This window comes from Stigmatopora argus, chromosome 13, assembly GCF_051989625.1.
Source record: "Stigmatopora argus isolate UIUO_Sarg chromosome 13, RoL_Sarg_1.0, whole genome shotgun sequence".
Lineage (NCBI taxonomy): Eukaryota > Metazoa > Chordata > Actinopteri > Syngnathiformes > Syngnathidae > Stigmatopora > Stigmatopora argus.
In genome coordinates, this window is record NC_135399.1 from 6,565,452 (window position 1) to 6,592,805 (window position 27,354).

General features: G+C 37.9%; 2 protein-coding genes across 3 annotated transcripts in view; both read right to left on the reverse strand.

Moving 5' to 3' along the window:
• Window positions 1-3,633, reverse strand: part of ube2al (ubiquitin conjugating enzyme E2 A, like) — a 3,754-nt gene extending 121 nt beyond the window's left edge. Inside the window, exons 1-6 of the mRNA XM_077617577.1 lie at window positions 3,465-3,633; window positions 2,821-2,901; window positions 2,104-2,129; window positions 1,925-2,014; window positions 1,588-1,676; window positions 1-546 (exon numbers count right to left, since the gene is read on the reverse strand). The exon at window positions 1-546 is cut by the window's left edge and continues 121 nt beyond it. Coding sequence (XP_077473703.1) covers window positions 418-546; window positions 1,588-1,676; window positions 1,925-2,014; window positions 2,104-2,129; window positions 2,821-2,901; window positions 3,465-3,508 — 459 coding nt within the window. The 5' untranslated portion in view covers window positions 3,509-3,633 and the 3' untranslated portion in view covers window positions 1-417. The remainder of the gene's footprint in view (window positions 547-1,587; window positions 1,677-1,924; window positions 2,015-2,103; window positions 2,130-2,820; window positions 2,902-3,464) is intronic.
• Window positions 3,634-4,973: 1,340 nt separating this feature from the next.
• Window positions 4,974-21,106, reverse strand: ankrd10b (ankyrin repeat domain 10b). Of its 2 annotated transcripts, XM_077616797.1 has the most exons (6): window positions 20,791-21,106; window positions 18,528-18,680; window positions 16,833-16,924; window positions 7,422-7,690; window positions 6,760-6,861; window positions 4,974-5,357 (listed from the first exon to the last, which is right to left on the reverse strand). In XM_077616797.1, exons 1-6 carry the CDS (start codon window positions 20,986-20,988, stop codon window positions 5,200-5,202), a joined length of 972 nt encoding a protein of 323 aa, XP_077472923.1. In that variant the 5' UTR covers window positions 20,989-21,106; the 3' UTR covers window positions 4,974-5,199. The 2 variants fall into 2 exon arrangements, with proteins under 2 accessions (XP_077472923.1, XP_077472922.1); XM_077616796.1 differs by lacking the exon at window positions 4,974-5,357 and having other exon boundaries at window positions 5,918-6,861; window positions 20,791-21,105.
• Window positions 21,107-27,354: the final 6,248 nt, after the last annotated feature.

Consider the following 27,354-nt stretch of genomic DNA (forward strand, 5'->3'; position numbering starts at 1 on the left):
AGCAACCTGCATTAAATTTACCTGCCTGTCTCTTTTTATGTACAAATGTTGAGGAAAAAATGACACAAGCTTGTGCAAAATATGTACACATATATTCCAATGCAGGATTCTTATATACATGAGTACTGGAGAGGGAGGAGCTAAATATGCTTTGCTCATTGTGTCACGCATGCAAGAAAGCCATCACGGCACAACAGAGAAATAGAGTAACATTATCGGGAGTCTTCGGCCATGAAAACGTCGGTAACATTAAACGTGAGCCTAGCGGGGTGAGATTCGGCGCAAAATGCTGCTGAGAAAAGGGGGAAGCAAGGCAGAAAACGTATTTCTATGAAGAGGTAAAGTGCATAAAATGTCAAGAGTAAAAAACAAAAGGTGACAGGAGACAAAGGTTGCGGAAACGTGCGTTGAAGCAGGTCAGCTGTCTCGCCAGCTTCGTTCTACGATGGCCGACACTCTCTTCTCATACTCGCGCTTGTTCTCCTGGTACAGCTGCGCTGCCTGGCTGTTGGCCGGGCTGTTGGGGTTGGGCTCGTCCAGCAAAGACTGCGACGCAAATGGCAATCTTTTACTTTGCTGCCACAAACCATTATTTTACTTACCGTATTTTCTCGCATATAAGCCGTATTTGTAACAAAAAAATGACTGAATCAAGGCTACTCCTTATTAAAACCATGAATGTGGAGGTGAAAATTCTGAATCAGGGGGCAGCTTGTACGCGAGAAATTGTAAAATTCAACGATTTTAAGGTTTCGGCTTAAATGTGAGTGAATACGGTAATTCTCTACCTCGAGTTGCACAATTGGCTGATTTATACAGTAATACCTAGTTTATCGCGGTTAATAATTTCCAAGACCTGTCGCAGTTGGTGAATAACCGCGATGTAGAGACAGTGTTTTTATGGTCTCTAGTCAATATTATTTGGACTTTCAAACCCTCCTTCTACTACTACCAAAAGTAGACACTGCCCTCTTGTGGCTACTGATATTTTTACATATTTTTTTTAGATTTTACAAAATGCTTTTTGAACAAAAAACAGAAGAAAAAAATGGGTTAAAAATTGCAATGATTGATTTAAAAAGGGGAAAATCAGGAAATATAATGTACATCTATAATCTGCAATTTGACCCTAAAACAGAAAGTTAGCACTCATGATTTACTTTCTCGGGCCGCACAAAATGAAGCGGCGGGACAGATTTGGCGCCACTTTGACACCTGTATATCATAATATAGACTATTTACTGTTCTTCTCATGATGTATCAATTGAAAAAAAAATGCTCCAAAACCAAATGAATAATTCAGTAATTTAAAAACGAATGCAAAATTTACCTTTAATTCTTTCTGGTACCTGAGGTGATAAACCAGAGTTGCTCTACAATGAGTTCCTTTTCATTTACGGAAAGGAACTTTGCTGTAACTTTGGCATCTTTCAACATGCGGTACATTACTAAAATAAAAGAAACACATTGTATACCTCCCTAATATTTTAACTTCTTTGCTGCTTTTGATGACGAAAGACGTCTAATGTTCATTTGGACAATTTCTAGGTCCACAACTTCAAGTAACCGTCACAGTCTATTCCTTACCTGGATGGACGTAAGAATTGAAGACACATCATAGGTGGGACTCCATCGATTTTGGAGGATGTCCAAACAAATACTGCCATCCGCGTAGACTGTGGAAGGGGGACACATCATTGAAACGTCAATTGGAATTGCAATAAAAGCTATAATAGGGTTAAATGTTGGAAGAAAAAAAAATCTTTCTGCTTTAAGCCATCCTAGTTTTAAGGGATTGGATGGGTGCTCGTGATCAGAGTTGGCTAGAGTAGCAAAAAAATGTAATCTCAAATGACAAGGTGTGGTTACAATTTTTACAAACGTACGCGTGACAGCCGTTGACCAAGTTGAGCGACATTCTTACCGTTTGGGTGAAACATCTTTGACACAAATCGCACCGTAGGAGGTTTGTTGGGATATTCTTCTGTGAACTCCACAATCAGTTTAAATGTACCTAAACCCCAAAAGTGGAATATTCAGTTAGCAAACTAACATTGAGGTTTTTTTTTAATCAGTCATTGGCCATCATACTGAAATACGTACCATCTTCAAATGGAGTTCCTTCAGGGCTGAAACAAAAGGAGAAACAATTCAATTATAGTTTATTAATTAATTATATAGGGACATTCTTTACCTCAAAATTGTAAAAATGGTTTTCTTTACACCTGTAAATTTTAAGTAAATATTCTCTGATAATCGGCGGATATTTAATTCACATGTTTCGTTGAATAATCCACTATCAAAACAGTCGTTTGTGTTACAAGGCACAAAAAGTGCTGACGACTCAAACTGTACTGCTCAAAAATTTACAATATTTTGTTTACAATATTATTATTAATCATTACAGCAAAAGCTGGGACAGCTGAGGCTAATGTGAGTCTTCAGCAATATTTGTCAATCTGTGAGGAAATGTTTTAAATTTATTTTTATTGTATCAAAGAATACCCTTTTAATTTTTATCATTTATTAAATAAACAAAGATGACCAAAAACTATTCATATTGGATGGCTGTTTTTTTTATTTAAAAAAGGGAAAATACTGTACATGTTCGTTTTTTTCCCATATAAAGAAATGTCAATTATGAAAAAAACAAAAGGTGGGTAGTAAATATTCTCTTTTTATCATTTCATCATTTTTTTAAAACTGTTTAAGTGGATGCACATGATTGATTTACTTATATCAGCCACCCAAAATGATGTGGTAGGCCTTATAAATTGACAGAAATTAAGTTACAGTTGTCTTTAGTAGATGACAATTTACCCAAAAATGACTGCGTTCCACACCATGATGTTGTTTTCAGAGGGGGCTCCACTGACACCAGCTGGGGGATCCTCTTGTAGCCTAATACCAAAAAACATACATATATTTATTTTATTTTTTTTCAGGGGGGGGTCAAACACTTATTTGGTATCTTTGCTATGGCCACTTAATATGGTGACCAGTGAGTGTTGAGTAGCTGACATAAGTAAAAGTAAAGGTAAGATGATCAACAACCGCGGACAAAATGTTCCCTAACAACTTTGACTATTGTGCTCTTCTTCATTACTTACGAGGAAAATATTAAAAGGCCAGCTCAAAAGCACTCCATACTATGAAAAAGGGTTTAAAAACTCGAAATACATTTTTTTTAAATTACACAATCAACACTCAAGTCAAACAATTGCTTTCACCTGGCTAAATATTAGCTTGTTTTAAAATTGAGTACACATTGCTAAGCATTTTGCTGAACGTAAATTCTATTTTCCAGCCTCTTAAAACACGTTTGTTGTTTTTTCACATAAACATTATGTTTTCGTTTCATAGCTTTCGTGGTATTTAAAAAAAAAACAGGTGTTCCGAGTTTCGGTCTTAGCTTAGCCGCTTTTGGCAAATGCTTACGGGCTTCGCGCAAACAAACAACTCACCGTTTAAAATCTCTCATAAGTCTCCTTCTAGCCGGTGTGGACATGGTCCAACTTTGTCAAATTAAATCTTCGTATTAATGATGTTTTTGTTAATTAATGCCGCTGTTTATCTGATAACATCCTAGTTCGGACGCTCTCTCTGGTAATCCGGTCTGTTTAGCCCTTCCCCTTTACAAGGAAGATACCATATCTGCATAGAGAGGGGGGACAAAACTAAATAACACTTATCCAATAGAATCATAGTACAATAAAATTCTATAAACTTAGCTGTTTTTTGTACAAATGTCAGTACCTTTACACTTACAATTTTGTCATTGAAGGGCAACTGTTATCTTAAACAGCAGAAATGAGTATTTTTCCCTAGTTTTATTTGTACTCCCCTATTTTGGTGAATGTTTTCGTCCGACGGGGCGCGGCCTAATCACGTGGCGTTTTGCAGGGTTGTGTTAGTGAAGGTCGGGCCTGTTCCTGACAGGTGACCGGGATCCGAACGCCAGCTCAGCGGGGGCCAGACACGTGAGCACGGGGTGTGCCAGTCTGCCCCATCCGCTCTATTTAAAGATACAGTAAAACTGAGGTTCCATGAAACCAACTTCCCACAAACTGGCAGCAACATGAACAAATAGACCACTTCAAAATTCCATTTGGGATTCATTACAGTCGAGATTTTAGTTTATAAATATGTTGGTACCATAATGAGCTGTTTAGGGCTACACGTATATTTGATAAATGATTTTTGAGCGATGTCATAATTTCCCCCCTAATTTAAAGTGATGTATCATATGATAATGATACACATTGCTGACAAATTATATTTGAAATTTTGGAGTGTTTTTGTTCTGAGGGTAGAATTAAAGGCTGATTTTAAATTATTTTATTTGCTGTCAATTATTTAGCAGCTGGGCTTTAAAGGAGTAGGAAAAGGAAACAATTGTCTGCTATCACATTAATAAAAAATATATAGGAAAATTAAGCATATATAATAGTTTTTAAAAATTCAGTCGAATTGATAGTCTAACGGACAATTGAGCAGAATCTACATTCTTTTTTGAATGAAATAAACACGAATAGTAGTAACATGAGTTTTTATAGTTAACATCAACAATTCGAAAATTGTTGCACTGTAATTAGAGAAAATCGAAAGTTAAAATGTTAGGACTTTGTAAAAACATGAATTTTAACTAGGCTGGTAATTGTTAATGGTGTTTTTTTTCATACACCTCAAAAATATGTCCTAATAAAAAAAACATTGCTAATTTTACAAGTTACGTATATTTAAAAAGCTGTAGTTGAATAAGGCCAGTTCTAGTTTAAGGATAAGACCAACATTTATGTAAAAATATTGGTCAGAAAACAGAATTATTAGAAATTGAAATAACATAACTATTCCAAGTTACATTTCAATTATTTCCTGAAATTAGCTGTTATATGACGATTTAAAACTCATAACCCAATTTGTCCAACTTCCCCCCCCCCCCAAAAAAATTGCCTAAGATCCGAAAAAGTGAATCATATTTTTACATTGGCAGTGCTTTAATAAAATTGCTGACTTAATACGATTTAAAGAAAACATTCATGTTAACAACTCAAACCCGAAAACACTACAAGCGTAGAAAATTAATACAAAACAGCCAGACTGGGCCTGCCCTTTACAATTGGAAACATTTCCTGGAACTAGCGTCTCAACACTCAATAGCTTGTAAGGCAAACCAAAAAAATCTGAACTCATCTAACTTTAGGCTCCGTGGTAGAGGAGCATGGTGCTGAAGAGGGTGTTGTCGTAAAACTGCTCCGCTTTAACCGACCTCTGGTGCTCCACTTGGCTGATCTCAGGCGAGCCCCTGGAGAGAAGCTGCGCTTGACATTGACCGAGTGGGGAAATGCCCACTGACACTGGGAGGGAGAAGACAAACAGTCAAACGCGTGTGCACGTATCGGCAGGTATTTGGAAGTGCCATCCGTAAAGTGTCAGAGCCTCTTGAAAGCAAATAGGTCACGACCTCATTTGTGTGTTCTGGAAGAGATGAACTAGTTTTCAAGATGTCGCTTTGGGGTAAGGTTCCAATTTTTTGCAAAATTGATCTCCTAGGAAATGGCTTGCGCGCTTTGGTATTCAACTCATTCACTGCCATTGATGGTGATAGACATCCACTCCTATCCCATCAATGGTAGACAATTATTTTAAATATATGTACGTATATTTGAATATATATTTATATAAAATATGTTTTATCAAGAAATGCCACAACACATATTCTGGGGTGTGAATACATATACCTAGGCTGGTACCAATAATACAAATTTAGTGCGTGTATATATTTTTGCATTAAAATTGCCATTTTAGTTCAAATAAAAGCAAAAATAACTGTCAAATGAGTTGAGATACAAAATGACCCATATCACCCAGCACTAGCTAGCAGTGAATGGGTTTAAAAAAACCAAACAAACAAAGAAAAAGTGTATAAAAAGCTCAACATTTAATGACATGACATCATTAATAACAAGGTTACACCCGCTCAGCAGTGCATACTAACTTTTAATATACCAACAGAAACCCTATACTATGCAATTTCAATACACAGGGATAAAAAGCACATTTGTTTCAGTAAAAGCTCGAGTAATAAGGCTTTTTTTTTTCAAATCTTGAGTGGCAGACCAATTACAAAATTACTTAGAAGTAATAATGACCAAAAGAGTAAGCACTCAACCAATTTTTATGTTGTGTTTAACATGGACATTCTACACCACTTATTGGTTAGCCCCCCATTTACATATCACTTCTGACATTTTTTTTTAAATGCTACACAACTCATTTACAGCGATAAACGCCAAATCCATTTTGACCGCGAAGGTCAAAACGCATTTGGACGTCTATCGCTGTCAATGCCACTGAAACATGACCATTCAAATACAAATATCCTATAAAATTGTGCAAAGTATGTCCTTTTTTTAATAATAGTTTTGATAGGAATCTGCTATATAAGAGCAAAACAGCTTACACACAGCCTCCTAATATTAGCATTTATGCATGTTGAATGCTAAGAATTAACCCAGAAGTGGACAATAGCAAAATATATACAAGACAAATAAAACACCCACACACTTCTCTACAAATACGCATAAGAGTTGGTGCAGCGACAAGGCGTTTGCATGGAAGTCACATTGAAGACCTCCAGCCCTTTAGAAGCATGGTGGGACACACTCCGCCCCCCCTCGTCCTCCCACTGATCCAAGGGCACTGGCCCGTTGGCTGGCGCCACCCCATTCAGCCCCAATGCAAAGGGTCCCGGCCCACCTGAGGTCATGGTCGACGCCAACTCCATGTTTTCCGCCGGTAGGTCTCCAGCACCAAACTGTGGCTCGTTACCGTTTTGTGGTCCCAGTGGCATAACCAGACCTTAAATAAAAAAATAAAAAAAATTGTAAATGAAAAAGGACAAGCTTTTGTGAATTACAAGGTCACAAAATTGATGAGAATAACTCGGGACCCTCTGAATCATTGTTTCACATTACAATCATCAAATTAGCCAGAATCGGCAACTGTTGACATTTTTCGCATGCCCACAATTTCTTCGATTCAGTTGTCAATCTAAGGCTTATTTTGAACCAGTTCAATTGAACTACGGCCACACGGTACCCAAGTGTGACATGTGACAATACCGCCATCTTGTTGGCAGTACAGAGGCCTACAATGCCTTAAAAAACTATATAAACAGTTCTTGGTAATACGATCAAACCTATGTATTAATCTAATTCAAATTGGACCTCATGTCATAAGGGCAGACAACCTGCTAAAGGTTGAAACTGAATCAATGGTGCCCTCTAGTGGGTGCTGCCAAGTGGAGCTACTGCAGTCATCAAGTCAATAAAAATTGTAAGGCTCTGGCAGCAATCGTTCAAGCAATCAGATTGCAACGTCTATATTCTATTTTTAATTAGGCTGTGATTCACACCCACCATTTGGTCTGGCCTTTTTCACCGGGTGGACCTCCTGCTCATCCAACGATCTCTTTCTGTTAGGTATACCCTTGAAGAAGCCACGATTCTGGATAGCGGGGTTATCGTGGTGGCCCCCATTGCGAGCGGTTACGTTGAGGACTGCACCGTTATGGAACTGAGCCATGTTTTGTTGGAAGTTCTGGGCATTGGAGAGAAGCTCGGCACACTCCTGGAAGCCCTGCGCGTGGGCCAGGTCAGCGGCGGTCAGCCCGCTGGCATTCCTCACACTGCACAACGGGAAAAGTTAAGTGTCAGCGCGACTTCCGGTGCGTTCGCACGTACACAAATCCAAAGAAAACATGACGCTCACTCAGACACACAGACGCACTTATCCATCCAACACTCCCACATACACACACACACATGTATAATGAGGAAATCAATTTGCTTTTGTGATCATAATCAGAGACGATGATGGATCCCTTTCGGATCACTCGCATCATCATTTTTGGGTGAACCAAATGGTTTCCAAATTTTCTCAAAAATATCAAGCCTGCTGGCAAAGAGACGAGATTAAAACAATGCCAAACTAAGTTTAGCTGAGATGAGCATTTTCATTTTTCAGGGGATATCTGGAGCAATCCGACTTGAGACGGAAGACAATAGAAGTTCAAGACACAAGATCTCCAAACGCCCAATTTGAGCATGGATTCAAGATTCAAAAAGATCTTAGATGAGCAAAGTGGCCCAAAATATACCTGGGCTAGCAACAGATGCTAAAAATGTCAAGTGATGCGACCAAAGCCGGCACAAGGTAGCGAATCGCTTCAAGAAAAATCCGAAATCAAGATGATAAAGCAAGTTTTCAGGTTAAGTCCGTTGAAAATAACTGGGAAATTCAAGTATCTTCGACAAGTCCTGAAAAAAAATGGACTTTCAAGATCTTCTCTGAAGACTGACTTCTGTTCGCAATTGTGTTAATCTTGCCTCTTTGCAACAGACTTTCATCATGCCAGAAAATGAGCAAACAGTGCTGGGACTGGATCACTGTCTTTGTGGAATCGATGTGCCTTGACAGTAAAACCCTTATTCATTATAATTCTAAAATGATTTAGGGCTAATAGGGAAAAATATTCCAGAGCTCACAATTGACAGAAAACTAAAATACTGCTAAAATACGGATTATTTCAAGAGTTGGTTACTAAACGGAATTGCCCGTTTACAAAACAATATCAGACTTGTTCTTGACAGCATAAAGCGGTTCTCAGAGCCAACAGAGAGCTCTTTGTTAACTAAATAGAGTTTCTGGAAAAGCGCCAGAATGGCAGAAATTGCTGTCAAAGGGCCATTTCATAGAGGAATTATATCAGCCCACTGAAAAGCTTTTGCTTCTGCTAATGTACATTTAAAAACAACTTTAATGCGACCTCTAGTTTTACTGTTAGCAAGTGACATCGACTTCCACAATGTAACAGCTTCCAGCCATTTCAAATCAACTTGTGTCATAAAAAAAACTTCTGGAAATAGTGTGCACATGGGGTAATTTAACATTTGTCAAAATTCACACAATAACTTGAACATCAACTCTCCCCCCCCCCCCCATTTGAATTAACGCTTCCAGCTTATTTCTCAAATCAGACAATTTGCACAATTGTGGTCGGGGAAATGTACTCGTCTCATGCCAAGGAATACAAATCGTAATTTAAAAGCTGTTATCTATTAAGAAAGAAGAAAAAAACAAGTTGAAACACTTGCTATGATGTAAGCACAAACATTCTGTTCCCAGGCTAAACACCAGCAGCGTGACCTTAAACACACCACTGAGAACACCGTATAAGGAATAGTTTCGTTTCGTGGCTTTTACATTGGATTCATAGATTTAACCCCCCCCAAAAAAACTATCACCGGCTGAAAATGTGTCTGTGATGACTACAAGTTAGTGTGCTTTATTATTACTTTATGCCAAGTGTACGTCAATGTCATTACAATGTATTTTTAAGTGAAACCCTGGCTAAAAAAATGAATGAATGATTATAGTTAGTCTTTAAAAGCATGTGAATTATATGTATAGGCACTGGCTATCGTGTGTGTCGCCAGACAAACCTCAATCAAATTCAATATTCCTTTAGTGAGACGTGACACCCCGATTTTACGCCGATCCGTTTTTTTTTTTTTACCAAGGAAGCGTTAATTCTTTTGAATTGCCTGGTATGCTTTGCTTTCAGTCCTAACGTATGTGTCTTCGCTAACTATTCATCTAACCTCCCAAAGGCAGCCTATTGTCATGCTAGTGCTTTGACATGGGACTCACGTGATTAAACCTGTCCATATAAAGGGCTCCTAATGGTTAGTTGACAAAAATAAACATTCAATCAATAGAAATAGACTAAAAAATTCAAGACAAAAGCTAGATAAAAGAACAATCATGGGTAATAAGCAAAGCATGCAGGTGTAAAAAATTTCACTTGTGATTCATTGACATGAAATCCTAGCATTAAAACCAATCACCGCAAGAAATACCTCAACAGTTTGCCAGTGTGTAGATAGGAAGCGATAGTGAGAACACTCAATGCCACAACAGTGCGGCGGCTATCCCAGGGAACGGGGCAGACTCAGCGTCAGTGTCTATTCTCCCCATTTCTAGGATTACTTGAAAAAACCAAGTCATGTCCAACTCAATGGCTGCAAAACAATTAAGACGTACGGTTCTGTTTTAGCAGGTGAGCAAACTTTTTTTCTCTTTTTCTTCGCACTTATTGTCACTTTCAGCAAGGACAAAAGAGTATTGTATCAGGTTAATAGTGTGACATCACAGAATGAAGACATTTCTTGGCATGACCTTCAAATATTGAACAGTGACATAACAATGAAGAAATTAAAAACCATTGCACAAGATGATAGTTACCATTACACAGTTAAAATGTGACTTCATGGTGCTAAGCAATGCTAACGGCCGCTAATCGCTCAGCTTTTAATATATCGTCACGCCTTCCTGCCTCCTGCTCGCTAACTACTACTTTCCCACTTACTGAGGCTCATGACAAATTCAATTAAAACGGCAAGAATATGAATATTAGTATTATGAAATAATAGCAGACACCTCCAAATGTTAGGCATGTTGGGGTTTTCCCAACAACAATGCATGTAAGGATCAATTACATTAAATACGTTTCAATTGCGTCGTCAGTCTTTTGAGTAAAATTTGCTACTTACTACTTTTTTTAGCAAAAGACACATTTGGGATCACTTTGGGCATGTGGTCTGTCAAAGTGTAACATATTGCCAAAGAGGGTTTTTCACCCATTCCTGTTTATAGTATTACTATTAAATGAATACGTCTTTGTTCATTGGTAAGTTTGCAAGCACCAAGCATGCAGGAGTGGAAGAAATGCTGGAATCAAGTTGAGGTGATCTTTTTCCAGCTGATAAGATTATGCCTTCACTTGTCGAATTGTTCCTGTTGTCAATTCAAGCCCTCAAGACGAAGAAACCTTCGGGTGTTGGATCACAAGAAGAAAGTAGTGCAGCATAAGACAGGCCTAAAAGCCAAGACCTTTAAATCCAATCTATTCACAAATGCCTACGTTAGAATTCTGGAAGATGAGTGTGTTGACTGTAGATGGTAAATGTTCCTTTATATATTTTTTCAGTCTACTTCTTTGTGTCGTCTTTCCATAATGTTTAAAAAAATGGACTGGCAGTGAAATATAGAATTCTTGAATAGATGCTTGGACTGAACTTCTTGGCTTTTGAGTGTACAGCCATCCCTTCCTTCTTTACAGCCCAAAGTTTGCACCTTTACTGCATCATGGTAAACTCCACAATCCCCCCCCAAAAAAATCAGATCCAGTGAAAAAAATTCTAAATTTGCATTGAAACTTCCAAGCGCCGTAGCCTCTTCGAATAAGGAACGGCTGCCGACCGAAGAAGAGGAAACGGACACCGGCCCAAGAAAGAATGCCATTAATGGCATGAAGGAAAAAGACCATCATTTCAGTTTGGAAAAAATTGTGGCCGTAAAAAAATAATCCATGATTATGGGGGATTTATGCCTGTGTAGGTTCATCACTCAGATGTAGATAAGGCTATGAAGCTGGCTGGGCATCTAGGCTTGACTAGCTAGGCTTCTCAGACATGGCGATGGAGTCGTGCTTGAGAGCCAATCAACCTCAACTGGTGAGAATCTTGTCAAAATGATGAAATTTAGGAGTGAAATACAGGCAGAAGAGAACGATGTCGACAATGAGGATGAAGAACGTGGTCTTACTTTGAGCAATCGGCAAGAGATTTTCAACATGGCACGCAGATTGCAACAAAGGAGATTGATGACAACATGGTCAGAGCCATCATAGTTAGCAATCTTTTTGATGGTGTCATGTCCATGTACAAAAACATATTTGTACAAAAAAAGAAACAGAATTCACAACTCCCCATCACCATGTTGCGCCGAAAACATCCCGCAGAAGCACCTGCTGCTTCTTAAATCTGACGAGGCATTACCGTACTTGGAATAAAGCTTTCAATAACCTGTGCAGTAAATCTTAATTTTCATCATCGCACTGCATAGGTCTCTCATCTTTTTTTATTTATTTATGTTTTTTTTAAATTAAAATCAAGCAAAGAAAAGCTATAGCCATTTTTAGTAGAGTACTTAAAGTATTTCCACATTTATAATATATAGATTATATTGAAATATTAATAAATAACAGTATTTACATACACATAACTAACGTTTGATCCTACTTCAATTATTCTGGTAATGTCTGGTCTACATTATCTGCAAAATTTGAAGGGAGACTGTAATACATCAAATAAGTAAGCATTATAATTACATATTTACTTTTTAAGTGGATATAATGATATTGTTTGACTGATAAATGTCAGTTGTTGCTGCTATGAACACAAATACTTTGTGTCTCATCTGTTTTAAAATCTTATTTGAAATAAAAACGTGCTTTGTCATGAGCCTCATTCCCACTGCCCTTGTTTTCATAACATTCCCTATTAAACGAGCCTAACATTTCCCCACTAGTTCATTTATTAACGTGAGATAGAAGACTGAAGACACAATCTGTGATCTAAAGGGGAAAAAACAACATCATTTTCATCACTAGATACATTTACTCATCATATAATGACCAAATGCACATAGAAAAAAAAGACATTGATTCATTTTGGGCATGCTAATACCAACTAGCGCTTTTCTGTGCCATAAAAAGCTAAATTTCAAGGCTCAGTTAAAACTACCATAAGATATTATATTTCCCTGTTTAACAGTAATGGTTATACTAACGCCCAATGAATGAAATGTTAGATATAAATGATAGATAAGTCAAAAAAAGTATTTTCCAAAAGTTTAAGTCAGAATATTTAATTTTGAATGAATAATTATAAGAAATTAAGAGTATCCTACCTAGGATTACTGAATTTCTATTCCAAATGGTGTAGAAATAATCATCCGCCCAAAATACACTAGAAATATTCATGAAGATGTTGCAATTTCAGGAAAATACTTATTTTAGATTATTTTACTACAAAAAAACATCACTATAGAACTGCAATAAGAGTGTCTGCTGTCTTGGCCTCCCGAGCAGTTTGCTGCACGCACACCAAAAGAAGTAAATAAATGCAATTCATTTAATTTGTTTTTGTTGTTGCTGCTACCATCACGAGTTACGTCAACAAAGACTAGTGAGCCTGTTCTAGAAGCACCCATGCAAGCCAAAGCCACTACAATACCCCACCATGTTTCACAGATGAACTTAAATGTTTTGGATCATTAGCAGATCTTTTCTTTCTTAAGAAATTGGTCTTCCAATCGTTTTGGTAGAAGTTAATCTTCATCTCATCAGTCTATAACACTTTGTTCCATAACTTTCGTATCTGATCTTTTTACTCCTTTTCAAAACGCAATGTGGCCTTCTGATTCTTTTTTTGCTGAGGAGTGGTTTGGATCTAGTGGTATGGCCCCTCTCTAGAAGTCTTCTTCGAACAGTAACACTTTCACTCGGGGCCTGTGAAGGTTGATACCGATGTCAATGACTTATTTGGGGGGTTTCTTCACAGTCCTATGTTCCTGACATCAATTCCCATTACAGTGGTACCTTGACATACGATCTTAATCCGTTCCGGGACTGAGATGGTATGTCGAGCTTTTCGTAACTCGAGCGGACGTTTCCCATTGAAATGAACTAAAAACAAATTAATTTGTTCCAACCCTCTGAAAATACACCAAAAACAGGATATTGGATTGGAAAAAAATGTTTTATTTCTTCTAATTCGCCATCTATTAACAAAGTAACACTAGTGGTTTTAGAGTAATAAAATGTGTTTAATAGAAGTAAAATTAGACGCATTTCAAAGGGGGAAGAGAGAAAGAGACGGACAGAGAGGGGGGGCGTTAATTTGTTCAAACCCTCAGAAAAAACACCAAAAACAGGATATTGGATTGGAAAAAAATGTTTTATTTCTTCTAATTCGCCATCTATTAACAAAGTAACACATAACTAGTGGTTTAATAGTAATAAAATGTGTTTAATAGAAGTAAAATTAGACGCATTTCGCGGAGGGTAGAGACAGCGATATCGGCCTATCGGTGTTGTGTGCACGAGTATACTTCATTACCCAGAAAGCCCTTTTTTGCGCGTTGTGCGTTTCCTGGTCGAAACTCGCCTGAATAAATCGTTCAGTGCTCATAGATATCTGTTATACACGAAAGAGATGCGGGGAAAAAAAGACGCGCTACAATGATAAACAGCCTCTCATGTCATGGCCACCTGGCTTGGTCGCATCTCGAAATTTTGATCGTATCGCGGGCGAATTATTCGATCGAAATTTTCGTCGTACGAGCTAATCGTAGGTCGAGGTACCACTGTATTGACCTGGGCCGACTTGTTCAATGCTTGTTGCTCAGTACACCAGCAGTTTCTATGCTATGCCCCGTGTTTGTGCCATAGCTCTGATTGATTTTTTCCCTTTCTCTCAGCTTCAGATGGTTTGCTTTTCTTTCGTTGAGATCCCACTGGTCTTTGTGTTTACTTTTCCAAGGTGAAACCCAAAGCCAAAATCAAGGACTGTTTAATGTGTCTGCAATTCATCTGAGAGGCAACACCCAGCTGTCTCATGTTCCAATAAATCTGCACCCTTAAAAAGTGGGTGGGTTCAAAGAAAAGGTCAATTTTGCCAAGTTGTTTAACACATCACGTGAAAACCACAAAATAAAAGGTGGAATTCTAAACCTTTGTGCAATAATCATATTTTTATCTGAAACCCAAATGACTTCAGCAAACAACAAAAACAAAATAACTGAACTTGCTGTTCCAATATTTTTGGAAAGCACTGTGTAGGTAGCAATACTTCATGAGATGATTATATTGTCAGTTATATCATGGCTCTGTATGATGTTGCAATGTTTGCATGTGACTATTGGTTTTGTTGGAATTGTATTCTTCTGTTACCAATTTACCAATTCTGTGAGGTTGATGAGTTGAGTTGTGTGTGTGTGTGTGTGTGTGTGTCTAATTGGTTTTGTTGTCCATTTAGTTTAAAGTACATTTTGAGAAAGAAAACATGATTTTCTTTTAGACCTGGTATTGAAAAAATAGATTAAAATATAGGCAGATTTTAAATGTTTTAAAGACCTGTGGATAACTTCACATTTAGAATATTTTTTTGTATTTCTCTAACATGCATGTGTATATGTATATTTATTTATTATGTATTGCTCAGATAGTAGATATTAATCAGTATATTTTGTGGGAGAAATTACTTTTGATTCACTGATCAATTAAAAAAGTTGACAGATAAATTGCTAAAAAAAAGATGCAATTGAAACTACTAATTGCAGGGTCTTTTTATATTTATTTTCATTCTTTACTTTAATAAGGACTTTTGAGAGAAAAATTAACATTTAATTAAATTCATTATGACTGATAATGTGTAGGATAATTTGCCATTGATGAATATATTAATGCTTTTTATGTTATCTATTTAATGACTACTCTTAATGCATTGCATTCACAGAGTTCTATGCAATGTAATGCAATTTTGCTAGTAAAAAAAAGTTGACACCGTAGAACAATGTGCATTTGGTCATCTGGTGAAAACTAAGACATACATAAAAAGTAAATAAAAACACAATATCATGCAAAACGGCCTACAAAGTTAATTTTACTGACATTTTCATCAAGCTGTCCTTGTGTTGTAGTTATTGTAGACGAGCAAAAGAAGGTTCGACTCTATCGTTAGGATCAATTATTGATCAACCTTTATAACTAACGAGCTCATGCTATAAATGAAAAGGCTCATAAATATTTCATCCAGCACAAGGGGCAACTTGATGAGAATTGTCACGATTAAAAAATAAAAAAATAAAAAAAAGACAGTCTCAAAGATGAACAAAATAAAACACCTTTTCAAGGGCACGCCACCAAATTGAACTTTTGACGATCAAGAATAAGAATACTTTTAAGAAGCAATTTTAAAAATCTGGACATCAAAATGGTTCGTCTTATTAAATTTCCACGACTGATGAGCTGTTTAGTGTTCAGACGTAGAAATGTTTTACTGTCACATTAACATTAGCAGTTCTGTCAGTGAAGCTCAGAGAATATTAAAAAAGTATTTTATTCCTTTTAATGCACTTATGTATCCTAATGATTTTATGCAAGAGAACATTCATCTTACATATAAGAGCTTCCTGCACATCGTTGACTATTTAAATAGACTGTACATACTAGAGCAGGGCAATCTAGATCGAAAAATAAAAGACTTCAATAACCATAACACTATTTTAACTCTTTTTTTTCATCTCGAGTTTTCCCCAAAATTTTCTTTACTGTTAGCAATAAAAATATCTGATTTGAAAACATCAAAACTCGAGTGAGTGAACCTTTATTCACATTTATAAACTAAAAGAAATAATGTTGAATTAGCCTACAAAGGGACCTAAATTACAAAATGTTCAAAATCAATAATCTATATGAAATTGAGCAAATAAATATGTAAATAATTCTTCAACAATGTTTTTTTTCAGCGTACAAAGATGTAAACTTCTACTCTATGAATATTCCTGATGCATTTGTGTGAGAATATCAATTGTCTTGGGAGTAGTAATCTTTTTTTCATTAGCGCATGAACAGAATTTTCCATAATATATTAGCATTAAACTACAGATTCAAGTATATTTTCTATTAATGCACAGTATGGGCCATTTTATACTTTATTACATACTATTCTTAAACGCAAGTGTTTCAGTGAGAGTCTTCTGTTATCAATTTTAATTCAAAGTCGGCGTGTTTTGTTCCAGTCTTGGATTTATTGTTGTTACACCTTTTGATGGCGGGCCCTTACAAGTGTGTCACACCCGAGTTGGAGAAGTAGAGAGAGGGGAAAATAAGATGAGCTCACAATATTGAGCACAAGACTTACTCAGCTTTTGCTCCCTGCATCAAGAGAGCGTTGATGCACTCCAGACTGCCCGCACGTGCAGCCTTGTGGATGGGCGTCTCGCCCACATAGTCCTGAGAGATAACAGACCAGCACAAAGTTAAACATAGAAACACATGTTTGCACTAGATACAGCATGATCGACTTTTGCAAAAGTATAAAACGCAGACTTCTTGGTATTAATTTTGCAATGCTAAATGTTGATACAATGAAATACTTAACTACTAAAACATGTACTACATTTACGAAAACATTTCTGTTTACAATGTGTGAGTAATGAGGGTGGAAGTCTGCAGGCAATGCATAAACTTTTCACCCAGACTTAAACGCCGCCCTCCTGTCGCAAATGATTAATAAAAATCTTGTTATGAGCGAGAGCGGGCCAAAAGAGGGAGAGGGGGGAGGGGACAGAGTCATATAACAAACCAGTCTATGCTAAACCCTCTTAACTGGTCCAACTTTGCAGCAGAGAGGAAATAAGAAATCGTACAAGCTATTTTGTTAACACAAAAAAAGCAGATTAGGGCCAGTTAATAGAAATAAAAGGTATTCGAACATGATGACATCAGCTTTTATGTCATGCTGACCTACTAATCTTATTTCACCAAGAAGGGTAGCGGAGCATAGAACATAATCCCGCCTTCTGACAGCAGTTACGAAAATGCAGAAATAGTGACTCCATTTTGAAAGAAGACCGAATTCGTCAATTTATTGGCTGGGTGTCACTAGTGACCCAATTGATTTTGACCGGGAATGGCGAATAAACAAAGCCCTCGCAGTCAAAAAGGATTGAAAATCTAGTGCTGTCAATGGCACTGTAAGATAAATATTCACACCTAGTCCAGAAATTTTATTTAAATTGGACATCTATCTTTGCCAATGAGTTAATCAACAACTATTTTGCTAGTTTATTAATTACTAGGTGTTGCTGACTTGAAATTGTTTAAATGTTTTAAATAGGATATTTTTTTAAATATATATAAATATTTTTTAAATGGGAAAAATTTGTGTTTGCTGGCTAGCCTGCGAAATTTTTATTTTTTATTTATTTTTCTTTTTTTTTTATTTAAAAAGGGGGGACACTAAACATTATCTAATTTTTCTTTCAAATTATTCAACATTTATTTTGATTATTAATTGCTTGAGGACAATTGTTGAAAGGGGAATATTTTTAAACTTCTGGCCTAGATGAAACCAGATTATCTCTATAAGAGTAAAATGATAATATTTGGGATTTGCAAACCAACTACTTGCTGTGGAAAACAAATGTTAAGCACATATTTTATTTATGTCTAAAATGCCTTTCCTATTTCTGCATCCTCACCCTCTTGCTACTGTGACAACGAAATTTCCCAAATACGGGATGAATAAAGTTATCCAATCCAATAGTTCATCAGGAAGTAATCAAACTATCAAAATATTCATTTGTAGCATCCCAGACTAAACAGAAAGTGGCCAAGGCAGGTCAGCTGGGCTAGTGATCATATTAGTATGATCCTCCTTGAAAGGATCAGCCTGAGCTCGACAACGCGTCAGCACGTTGCTGATTTCACAGGCTAGCAAGCCAGCCACAACTCAACAAAACATTGGTTTCCAGGTCATAACAGCCGCCGTTTTAGAATTTCTGACTCCAGTTGAATGAGTTTTACTTTCTGGCATGCAGCGTGAATGTCGCACCTGTCTATTAATGTCTGCGCCGGCTTGTAGGAGCCATAACAAGCACTGGGGATGGCCTCCAAACGCTGAAATGTGAGTGGGCGTCTGGGCAAACTTGGAGGTCATAATGTTGACGCCGCAGCCCACTTGAACCAGATGCATCACGCACTCCAGCTGGGAACACACAGGGGTAAAGTGGCATCATTCATTTGTGGTACGACACTGACAGAAAAGGACAAAGTGAAAACACCCCCTTCAGGGATGCAAAAAGAATTCATATTTTTGCAATTGGTTGATTCACTGGCTCACATATGTATTTCTAAATCATGTTACAGTGGTACCTCGACATACGATGTAATCCTTTCCGAGACTGAGATCGTATGTCGAGCTTTTCGTAACTCGAGCGAACGTTTCCCATTGAAATGAATTGAAAACAAATTAATTCATTCCAACCCTCTGAAAAAACACCAAAAACAGGCTATTGGATTGGAAAAAATGTTTTATTTCTTCTAATTCGCCATATATTGACAAAGTAATAAATAACGAGTGGTTTAGTAGTAATAAAATGTGTTTAATAGATGTAAAATTAGACGCATTTCGCGGAGGGGAGAGACAACGACACACACGGAGGCGGAGGGGGGGCTGTTCGGGGGACTTTATCCATAGCACTCGTAAACGAACAAACAAATTGAAATTAGCTTGGATAAATATATACAGACACTCAAACATACGTTCAATGTAACTTTACACAAAACTGAATTCTAGTTTTGTCTATATCTTTTGTTACCTTCGTTTTCCAGGTTAGCGGTTTGCCACGCCTCCACCCTCACGTTCGCTATCGATGGACTGTTTGCTGTTGTATTGCCTTCAAAATATTCCGAAAATGATGCACACAAATGCCCTCATAATAGGATAACGCACGACCACTTGCCAACGAGAAGTAGTTTTGACTGAGCGATCGCGGGAGCTAACAGGCTAAGGAAGGAATAACAGGAAATGCAACAGCTGAGCTTAACCACGTATTGATTGTGGGTAATGAAGTTTTATTCTGAGAAAGGGTGCCATTGGCTATGGGTGTTGTGTGCACGAGTATACTTCCTTACCCAGAAAGCCCTCTTTTTGCCCGCGCACGCGCATTGTGCGTTTCCTGGTCGAAACTTGTCTGAATAAATCGTTCAGTCCTCATAGATATAGTAGTTATACACAAAAGAGATGCGGCAACAAAAGACAGTGCACTACAATGATAAACAGCCTCTCATGTCATGGCCACCTTGGTCGCATCTCGAAATTTTAATCGTATCGCGAGCGAATTATTCGATCGAAATTTTCGTCGTACCACGAGCATGTTGTATGACGAGGTACCACCGTATTCGCCGTTTTAATATTTTCCGCTTTCCATTTTAGTAGGGAAGTGCATTGGAAGCAAAAATTATGTCCCAAAAAAACCTAGTGAATTTGATTTTGCATTACTCTTGCTAGTAGTGGATATTTTTATATTTTCCTTGTTAACTCTTTGGTTGCCATTGACTTGGCACAAAACTTTCCAATCCAATTGCAGTGAGAGGGATGGCAGCAAATAAATGAAATGTTTATTTTCCTGCCACCCAACCACTTCAAATGGATTGGGCATCTACCAGTCGGTGATAAACCTATTTAAAGAGCCTTAATTTAATTTTAAAGAGTCACGTGAGTGTAAGTCTGTTGTCGTCAATGGCATTGAAAGCGATCATTTAATTTTGTCATTTTAATTTATGTAGTATATGATAATGGTATCATGCATTGGAAAATGTCTGTAATTTTATTTCTAGTTGTAGCAACACTACTTGCAAAAATGTTTGTGCTTAGAGGCACACGAATATCGAAAGCGGTTGTTTATTTGTTTAAGGTTTCTTCAGTTGAATCACTTCCTAAACCAGTAGAGCCGGATTAATTTGCAACATGCAAATTCGTGAAATTTATTAGTTTACTTTTAGAAGAATGATTAACATATTTGCAGACACATTAACGTGTCGCTGAGAATCTTAAATTATTTTAGATAGATTATAATACAATAGATGTAGGTCTCGTTCCAATTAATCTCGCAGGTACTAAAAAAAGACATAAAAAGACAGTAAGAATAAGGTATTGGCGTCTTTAAGAAACATGATTCATTGACTCCATTTTCTGCTCCTTGCGGATGCAACTGCCCATTGGATCTAACATGAGGAAATGGCTGAAACAGCTTAAGCATTTTCACATTCTAGACTCTATCCACAATGAAAGTAAAATAAAATAGTCACGTCACCTTTCCGAAATGAGCTGCCCAGTGTATGGGCGTCCAGCCGTAGAAGGTGTCCTCCACGGCGAGATCCCCCGGGTTCGCGGTGGTCTGGAGGAAGGAGCACAAGGCGCCGACGTCCCCGTCCCTGCACGCCCGGTGGAGAGGAAAACGGTTGTTTAACACCTCCTCGCTGGAGAAACCAGACTCGCACACTAACGACATGGTTTAGAAAACGGATAAATGTACAAAAAAGCCAAATGGAGGAGTAAATAGATGAACGCAGGTCCCACGCCGCCCCGGTTTATCTGGCGTGTCTTTCTGCCTGACAACACCGTTCTCATAGCCAGGGTTGCCAGATCAGGAAAGGCAGTCACCAACCAACACATACCGTAAAATCCGCCCATTTCACGGAATTACAACCTCCCAATCAAGGATAAAACGTTTCCTTTTTACAATCCCGTCTATGTTTTAGTATAATAGTCGGAAATAAAAGTCAACGATTGTAAACACAATTGTAATGGTTGTTTTTCGCCAAAAGCAACAAGGAAGAGGAAGTTCTTCATCGAACTATTGTGTTGCTTTCAATAAATAAACCAATTCCTAATTATCCCAAATGAAAGGAAAACGAATACAGTGCATCTGACGCATTTCAATATAATGTAACTTTTGGGTTGATTTGGTTGAGTTTTACTGTGTAATTATACACCAGAAGCAAGTGCAGTTCACATTTTCACTCACTGTGAGGCGCTAAAATGCAGGATATGTTTAGAACACCAAGGAAGCTACTGCTGTGAGAAAGCAATGCCTCTGAACTTTAAGGGTAAAACGGGTCAATATAATCTAAATGGTTCCTTCGAAACCCGCCAATTGTTGTCAAAAGTACCCCAAATTGTATTCACCTGAAAGTGTATTTTTCTTCCGCCCCGAGTCTTTGAAAATACCTCAATGGGGCAGCAACCCCTCCAATCTGGCAACGTTGGGCCGCAGTGCCCGGGTAAAACGCCGAGCTTGATAGAAAACGCGTAATGCACTTTCCACACGATTGTTTTAGAAAGTAATGGACTGGAGTCTGAGCGTTAATATTTTCAATTTTTTGTCTTGTTTTGTACCATGCAAAAAAGAGAAATCTATTTGGTTAATACTATTCTTATGATTTTATTTTTTACGGGCTATAAACCGGATTAGAATAAAGTGCAGCATGTATGACTGTGTTTTCATACATAAGGCGCAACTCATTGTAAGGCACATTAGTGAATCAGTGCACATCATTTGCTCATCCTTTAACAATGTAATGATTGATTTATTAATTTATTTATTCATTTTCATTATTATCTGTGCCTTGGATTTTACTGGAACAGTTAGTAAGCAACATCAGAATAGGTTGGAGGTAATTAAACAACTGAAATTCCCATATATAAGGTGCACTATAAATTGTGTGGGGGGTAAAGGGTTTAAAAATACATTAAAAACAATAAGTGCACACTGCTACTGTAGTTTTAGTCTTTAAGGTGCACTCATTTTATTCACAGCCATTTTCCCTAGTTTTGATTAATTGTACATGTATGTTGTCAATGGCAGGCAATGAGTAAACCTTGGAATAAACTTTTGAGTCATAACTAATGTGCACCAATTCGCAACACAATAGCACCACCTGGTGGTCACGGTCACGGTTAATATTACAAGTAAAGCTGTTTAAAATCTACAGCAGTGAATACAGTGATGTCACTCATAAAAGATTCATTCCAAAACGTCTGATTAAATCAAAATTGATTTCTTTTTTTTTTTACATAATATGTTCTTTCAAACGCCAGGTTTGAGCAAAAGTAAATAGTTTTCAGTCAATATAGAAGCTAACAGTGGAACAGATACGTCAAATTTACAAGAAGTTCTTATTCAAGGAATATAACATCATCTTCAGGTGGAATATGGAACTCGTGTTTTTAGCTTCTATTAATACCTGATTTTTTTTACCCCATAAGGTAGAATCTGTTTATGAAAAAAAAAACAAATAAAACTAAAGTCAATCGCAGAACCAATTTAAATTTGTTATTGGGAGGAAAAACTATTTTCAAAGATAGGACATCACATATCTTATTATAATACTATTTTGTGGGGATTAAAACTAAACATCATATACACTATATTTTTCAGAAATTATGATGAAGTATTTAATATTACCTGTCTATGACCCAAACATTCACATTCAGAACTGGAGCAAACATAGATCTTGCAGTGAATGATCAAGTTTTACTGCCATTGACGGCAAAAGACGTCCAATCCTTTTGAATTTGGATGCTGGCAGCGATTGGAAACTACTACTATACGCATTTTGGTCAGGCCTGTTGTGAGTTTATGATCATAACAAACTCAAACCATTCCAGTACAATCGTTGCTATTCGTTTATTTGCCACACGATGGAAGCACATAACCAATAAGGCATGCTCATAACTCATTCTTGACAACAAGACAACCCCCCAAGCATCCTTCCCTTCCTGCTCTTTCCATAGTTGTGTGTTAAGGGTATACACAGAATTGTTTCCTGAATTCCAATAACGCATGGCTGAGTCAATTCCAAGCAGGCAAATTCGGGTGATGCAAAGGTATTTGCTAAATAACAATAGACAGGAAGCAAGCAGTGCTCATTAAAAAAAACATAAAAAATATTAAGGTGGCCCCCGGCGGATGAGTGTTTAGTTGGTCGGCCTCACCGCTATGGGGTCCTGGGTTCAAAATGGTAATCAATTTTTTCAGTGTTTTTAGTTAAAAAATCATTTTGTAAAATCTAAAAATATATTTTAAAAAAGCTAAAATAAACATTGTTTTAGATCTATTAAAAAATGAATATTCAGGGTTTTTAATCCAGTTCTTTTAATACATTTATAAGAAAATATATCTAAAATGGTCCAGCCCACATGAAATCGAGTTGACGTTAACGCGGCCCGCAAACCAACCCGAGTCTGAACCCTTGGTGTAGATGTTTATTCCAATATTATGTTTTTACATGATCTCTATCATATAAACACGTGGTAACCATCCTACAAAACGTGACACTAGATTTTTTATTTTTTGGGGGTCTGTCAGCAATAAGCTTCCGTACAATTTAAACAATTAAGTCCTCAAAACATAATCGCTCACTGTTTGCCCTCCCTTCCCTTCGCTGTTTTATTCAGGCTGAAGGTCAAAATTCCTCCTGTACAACAATTTCCTCTCATTCTAAATCCTTTGGCAGAACGGTCGATATTGTTATTCCCTTTGCAAAAGGTTTCCACTCTTGACTGAGCTCACACTCGTGAGGAAGGAGGCAGGATGTTGAATTAAAAGCGCCTCTTCATCTGCCCTCCCCAGACGGTATGCTGTACAATGCTGAGTGTTGATGTCAGTGGTGATGTCAGTTGTGTGGACTGGTACATTTTGTAAATGTAGTGTGTAAAACCTACATAGTAAATACCAGTTAATAATGTAGGTTGCATCGCACACGACATTTAAAGTCCACCGTGATGTCATGCATATCATGGACTTGACCTTGTATGTAGAGGACGACGTGACTTGCCAACAGATTGACAGACACGCTAGTTTATATAATTCGAAGTACTCGTCAGGAAAGGCTTTTTCACTCTTTGATAGCTTCTAGTGAAGGATTTAACCTATGTATTTATTTCTAAATAAAAAGCGGCTAGGGGCGGTTGAGTGGTTAGCGTGTCGGCCTCATAGCTCTGGGGACCTCGGTTCGAATCCAGGTCATGTCCATCTGTGTGGAGTTTTCATGTTCTCCCCGGGCCTGCGTGGGTTTCCTCCAGGTACTCCGGTTTCCTCCCACACTCTAAATTGCCCCTAGGAATGGGTGTGAGTGTGGATGGTTGTCCGTCTCCTTGTGCCCTGCCATTGGCTGTCGACCCGCCTCTGGACGTCAGCTGGGATAGGCTCCAGCACCCCCCGCGACCCTAATGAGGGTAAAGTGGTTCAGAAAATGAGATGAGATGAGATGAGATAAAAAGTGGCTATTTCCCCATTCAACCCTACGGCTTTTATAACCAAACACTTTATTGGTGTGTGGTTTCAGCATTGTACCGATGGCGATACTGCACTAGAAAGACAATCTCGGAATCAGAGAGTCTACTAAGAAATAATGTGACAGTGTTGTGTACTCTTAATGAGCTAATTTATCACTTTTTAATGTGAAGTATAATTCCTATCATAGCATAGGCAGACATTGCTTAACACATTGGTTAAAATTGTTATCACGATAAAATAAAATAAATCAGTCGATAGGGTACACCATCCTCTACAGCTCTCACAACTACGGCAAGCACCCCCCGACTCTACCATTTTCCCCGTAGAAAAAGTACTGCGCAGTGACTGCTGGGATATATAGTTATTTTGTCAATACACCCAATGGATTGTGGCCTGGACATCGACATCAACACAGCTTTACGAAGCATGGAAGGCAACGTTGGAATAGTTACGCTAGCTACTATTTGCGAATGGATTGTGGCCGCCTGGACGAACGTATAAAATTCAGCGTTTTCGATGACTCATTTGGACAATTGTTCAATTCGGACACCGAAAATGAGAACTTTGATGGATTTATGGGTGATGATGACATGAGTACATAGTAAAATGGCTAAATAAAGTACAACCGAACTCAGTTTTGCTTCCGTTGTCTTTTAAAAAATGTGTTTTTAGCGTGTGGGTGTAGCGTGTATGTTTAGGCTGGTGTATGTTTTGCCATGCCTGTCTGCGTCTATAAAAACGGTGCGTCCTTTGTGTGTGTAAAATACAGAAATAGCACTCGTTACTGACACTACGGCTTAAAATATGATGTGCCATATAGTCGTGAAAATACGGTATTTTTATCGTAAAAGTCAAAGCACATGTCAGATGGTAACATGTGACAGTTCAAGCACGGTTAGCTGTCACTACCATCAATGGGCCTACAGTTTACAACTTCCGAGTGGCTTAAAGGCAATACTGAGAAGAATCCAAACACCAACGAACTTACAAATAAGACAAGCTTGAGGCAATTGGTGTTCTTTCTTTCTTTGTTTCTTTTTATCACTAATCAAAATGGACATTTGGGAGGATTGCTTAAGCCCTCTTCAGCACCACCAGCGTGTTTGAAATGACGCAGCGAGGAACATGTGCTACGCCGTTTGCGACTGCGCGCCTGGCCGCAGACAGGAAGCGCGCTCGGCTGCCACATTGTCTTGCCATCTGTTGTTCTACTCGCGTCCTGTGTTCCAGCGCCTTCATTTTCCTTTTTCCGCAGTGAACTGCCGTCATCAAATGATGACCTATCAAACAGCTTTGTGCAAAACGGGTCAGCGAATACGTTGAACCCCAAGGTCGTTGAAATACGGCGTAATCAGCCCACAGGACGTTTGGGGGAGGGGCTGCAGCTTTGTGGCTGACATCAGTCGCCTCTGACGCCAGCATGGCGCTAACGCTTACGCCAAGAGATTATGATTAACAGCCACCCCCCACCGCCAAAGAGTATGTTTGCCTGCCGTTTTCTTTTCTTTTCTTTTCTGTTAATGATTTTTACATGTACGGTCTGAGGAAGTCGTCTAATGTTTCGTTCACGGTTCTGTTTCTGCACCTTCTTTTTAACGTCACAGTTCCAGTCATATATGGAGTGGAAAAAATACAAAAAAATGTTCAGTTCCTTCCAAAATTAACACTGTGACAAAAAAATCAATATACTGACATTAAACCAAAACCCACAAAAATATCTAAATTTTTCTAAGTATGTTTTGACCAAATAATCAACAGGAAGTGAATTAAAATCAATAGAAAACCACATATGCCCCCATAATGTATTCATTCAATGCTATTGACAATTATATACATCAAACCAACTATATTTGAGAAGGTTGACATTGAGTGATCATGTTTCACTGTCACCAATGGCGATAAACATGCAATCCATTTTAACTGGGAGGGTTGGCAGCGATTGTTCGAACACTCCCCTTTGTTGTCATCAATGGAAGGCAATAAGTTATAGGAATTGACCTAAAATGGTGATCTAAAATCGTCAGGAAATGACCTACAATCACTAATGAATGCACATTTATGCCTAAAAACAACAGGAAGTAAACTGAAATAAATAGTAACAGACCCACAATCTACCAGAATCAACAGGAAGTGACCAAAAATCCTTAAGCAAGCACAAACCACCCCAAAGTCAACAAGAAGTCACCCAAAAAAATCTAAAGGTCTATCAACCTGCATAAAAGCCTTCCCATACAATTTCTTCAGAAATTACTTTATTTTTTTAGTTTAATAAGACACCTAACGCGTGGACAAGGCTGTAACTTATTGACTGCCATTGACGACGAGAGACATCCAATCCAATTTGACTGAGACGGCTGACAACAACCCTTTACTGTCAAAAGCAGTTACTACTTGCTGAGGCAATAAAAAGGCCGACAGTGTGCTGAACATGATTACATGGTGATATCATAATAATCATGGACCAACCGCAACATTTACAAGAAGAGTCCATCCATTGAAATCAGTCGCAGACGTCTAACCATGCATGGATTTTGTACCAGACACGCTAAAGCTAAATTTGTTTACACTATTGCATGC

Coding starts and splice junctions, on each gene's coding strand:
- ankrd10b (XM_077616796.1), bottom strand. CDS start 20,988: ATGTCGTTAGTGTGCGAGTCTGGTTTCTCCAGCGAGGAGGTGTTAAAC. Junction 16,925..18,527: donor GCGCAGACATTAATAGACAG/GTGCGACATTCA, acceptor GTTATCTCTCAG/GACTATGTGGGCGAGACGCC. Junction 7,691..16,832: donor ATGCAGGGAGCAAAAGCTGA/GTAAGTCTTGTG, acceptor CCCGTTGTGCAG/TGTGAGGAATGCCAGCGGGC.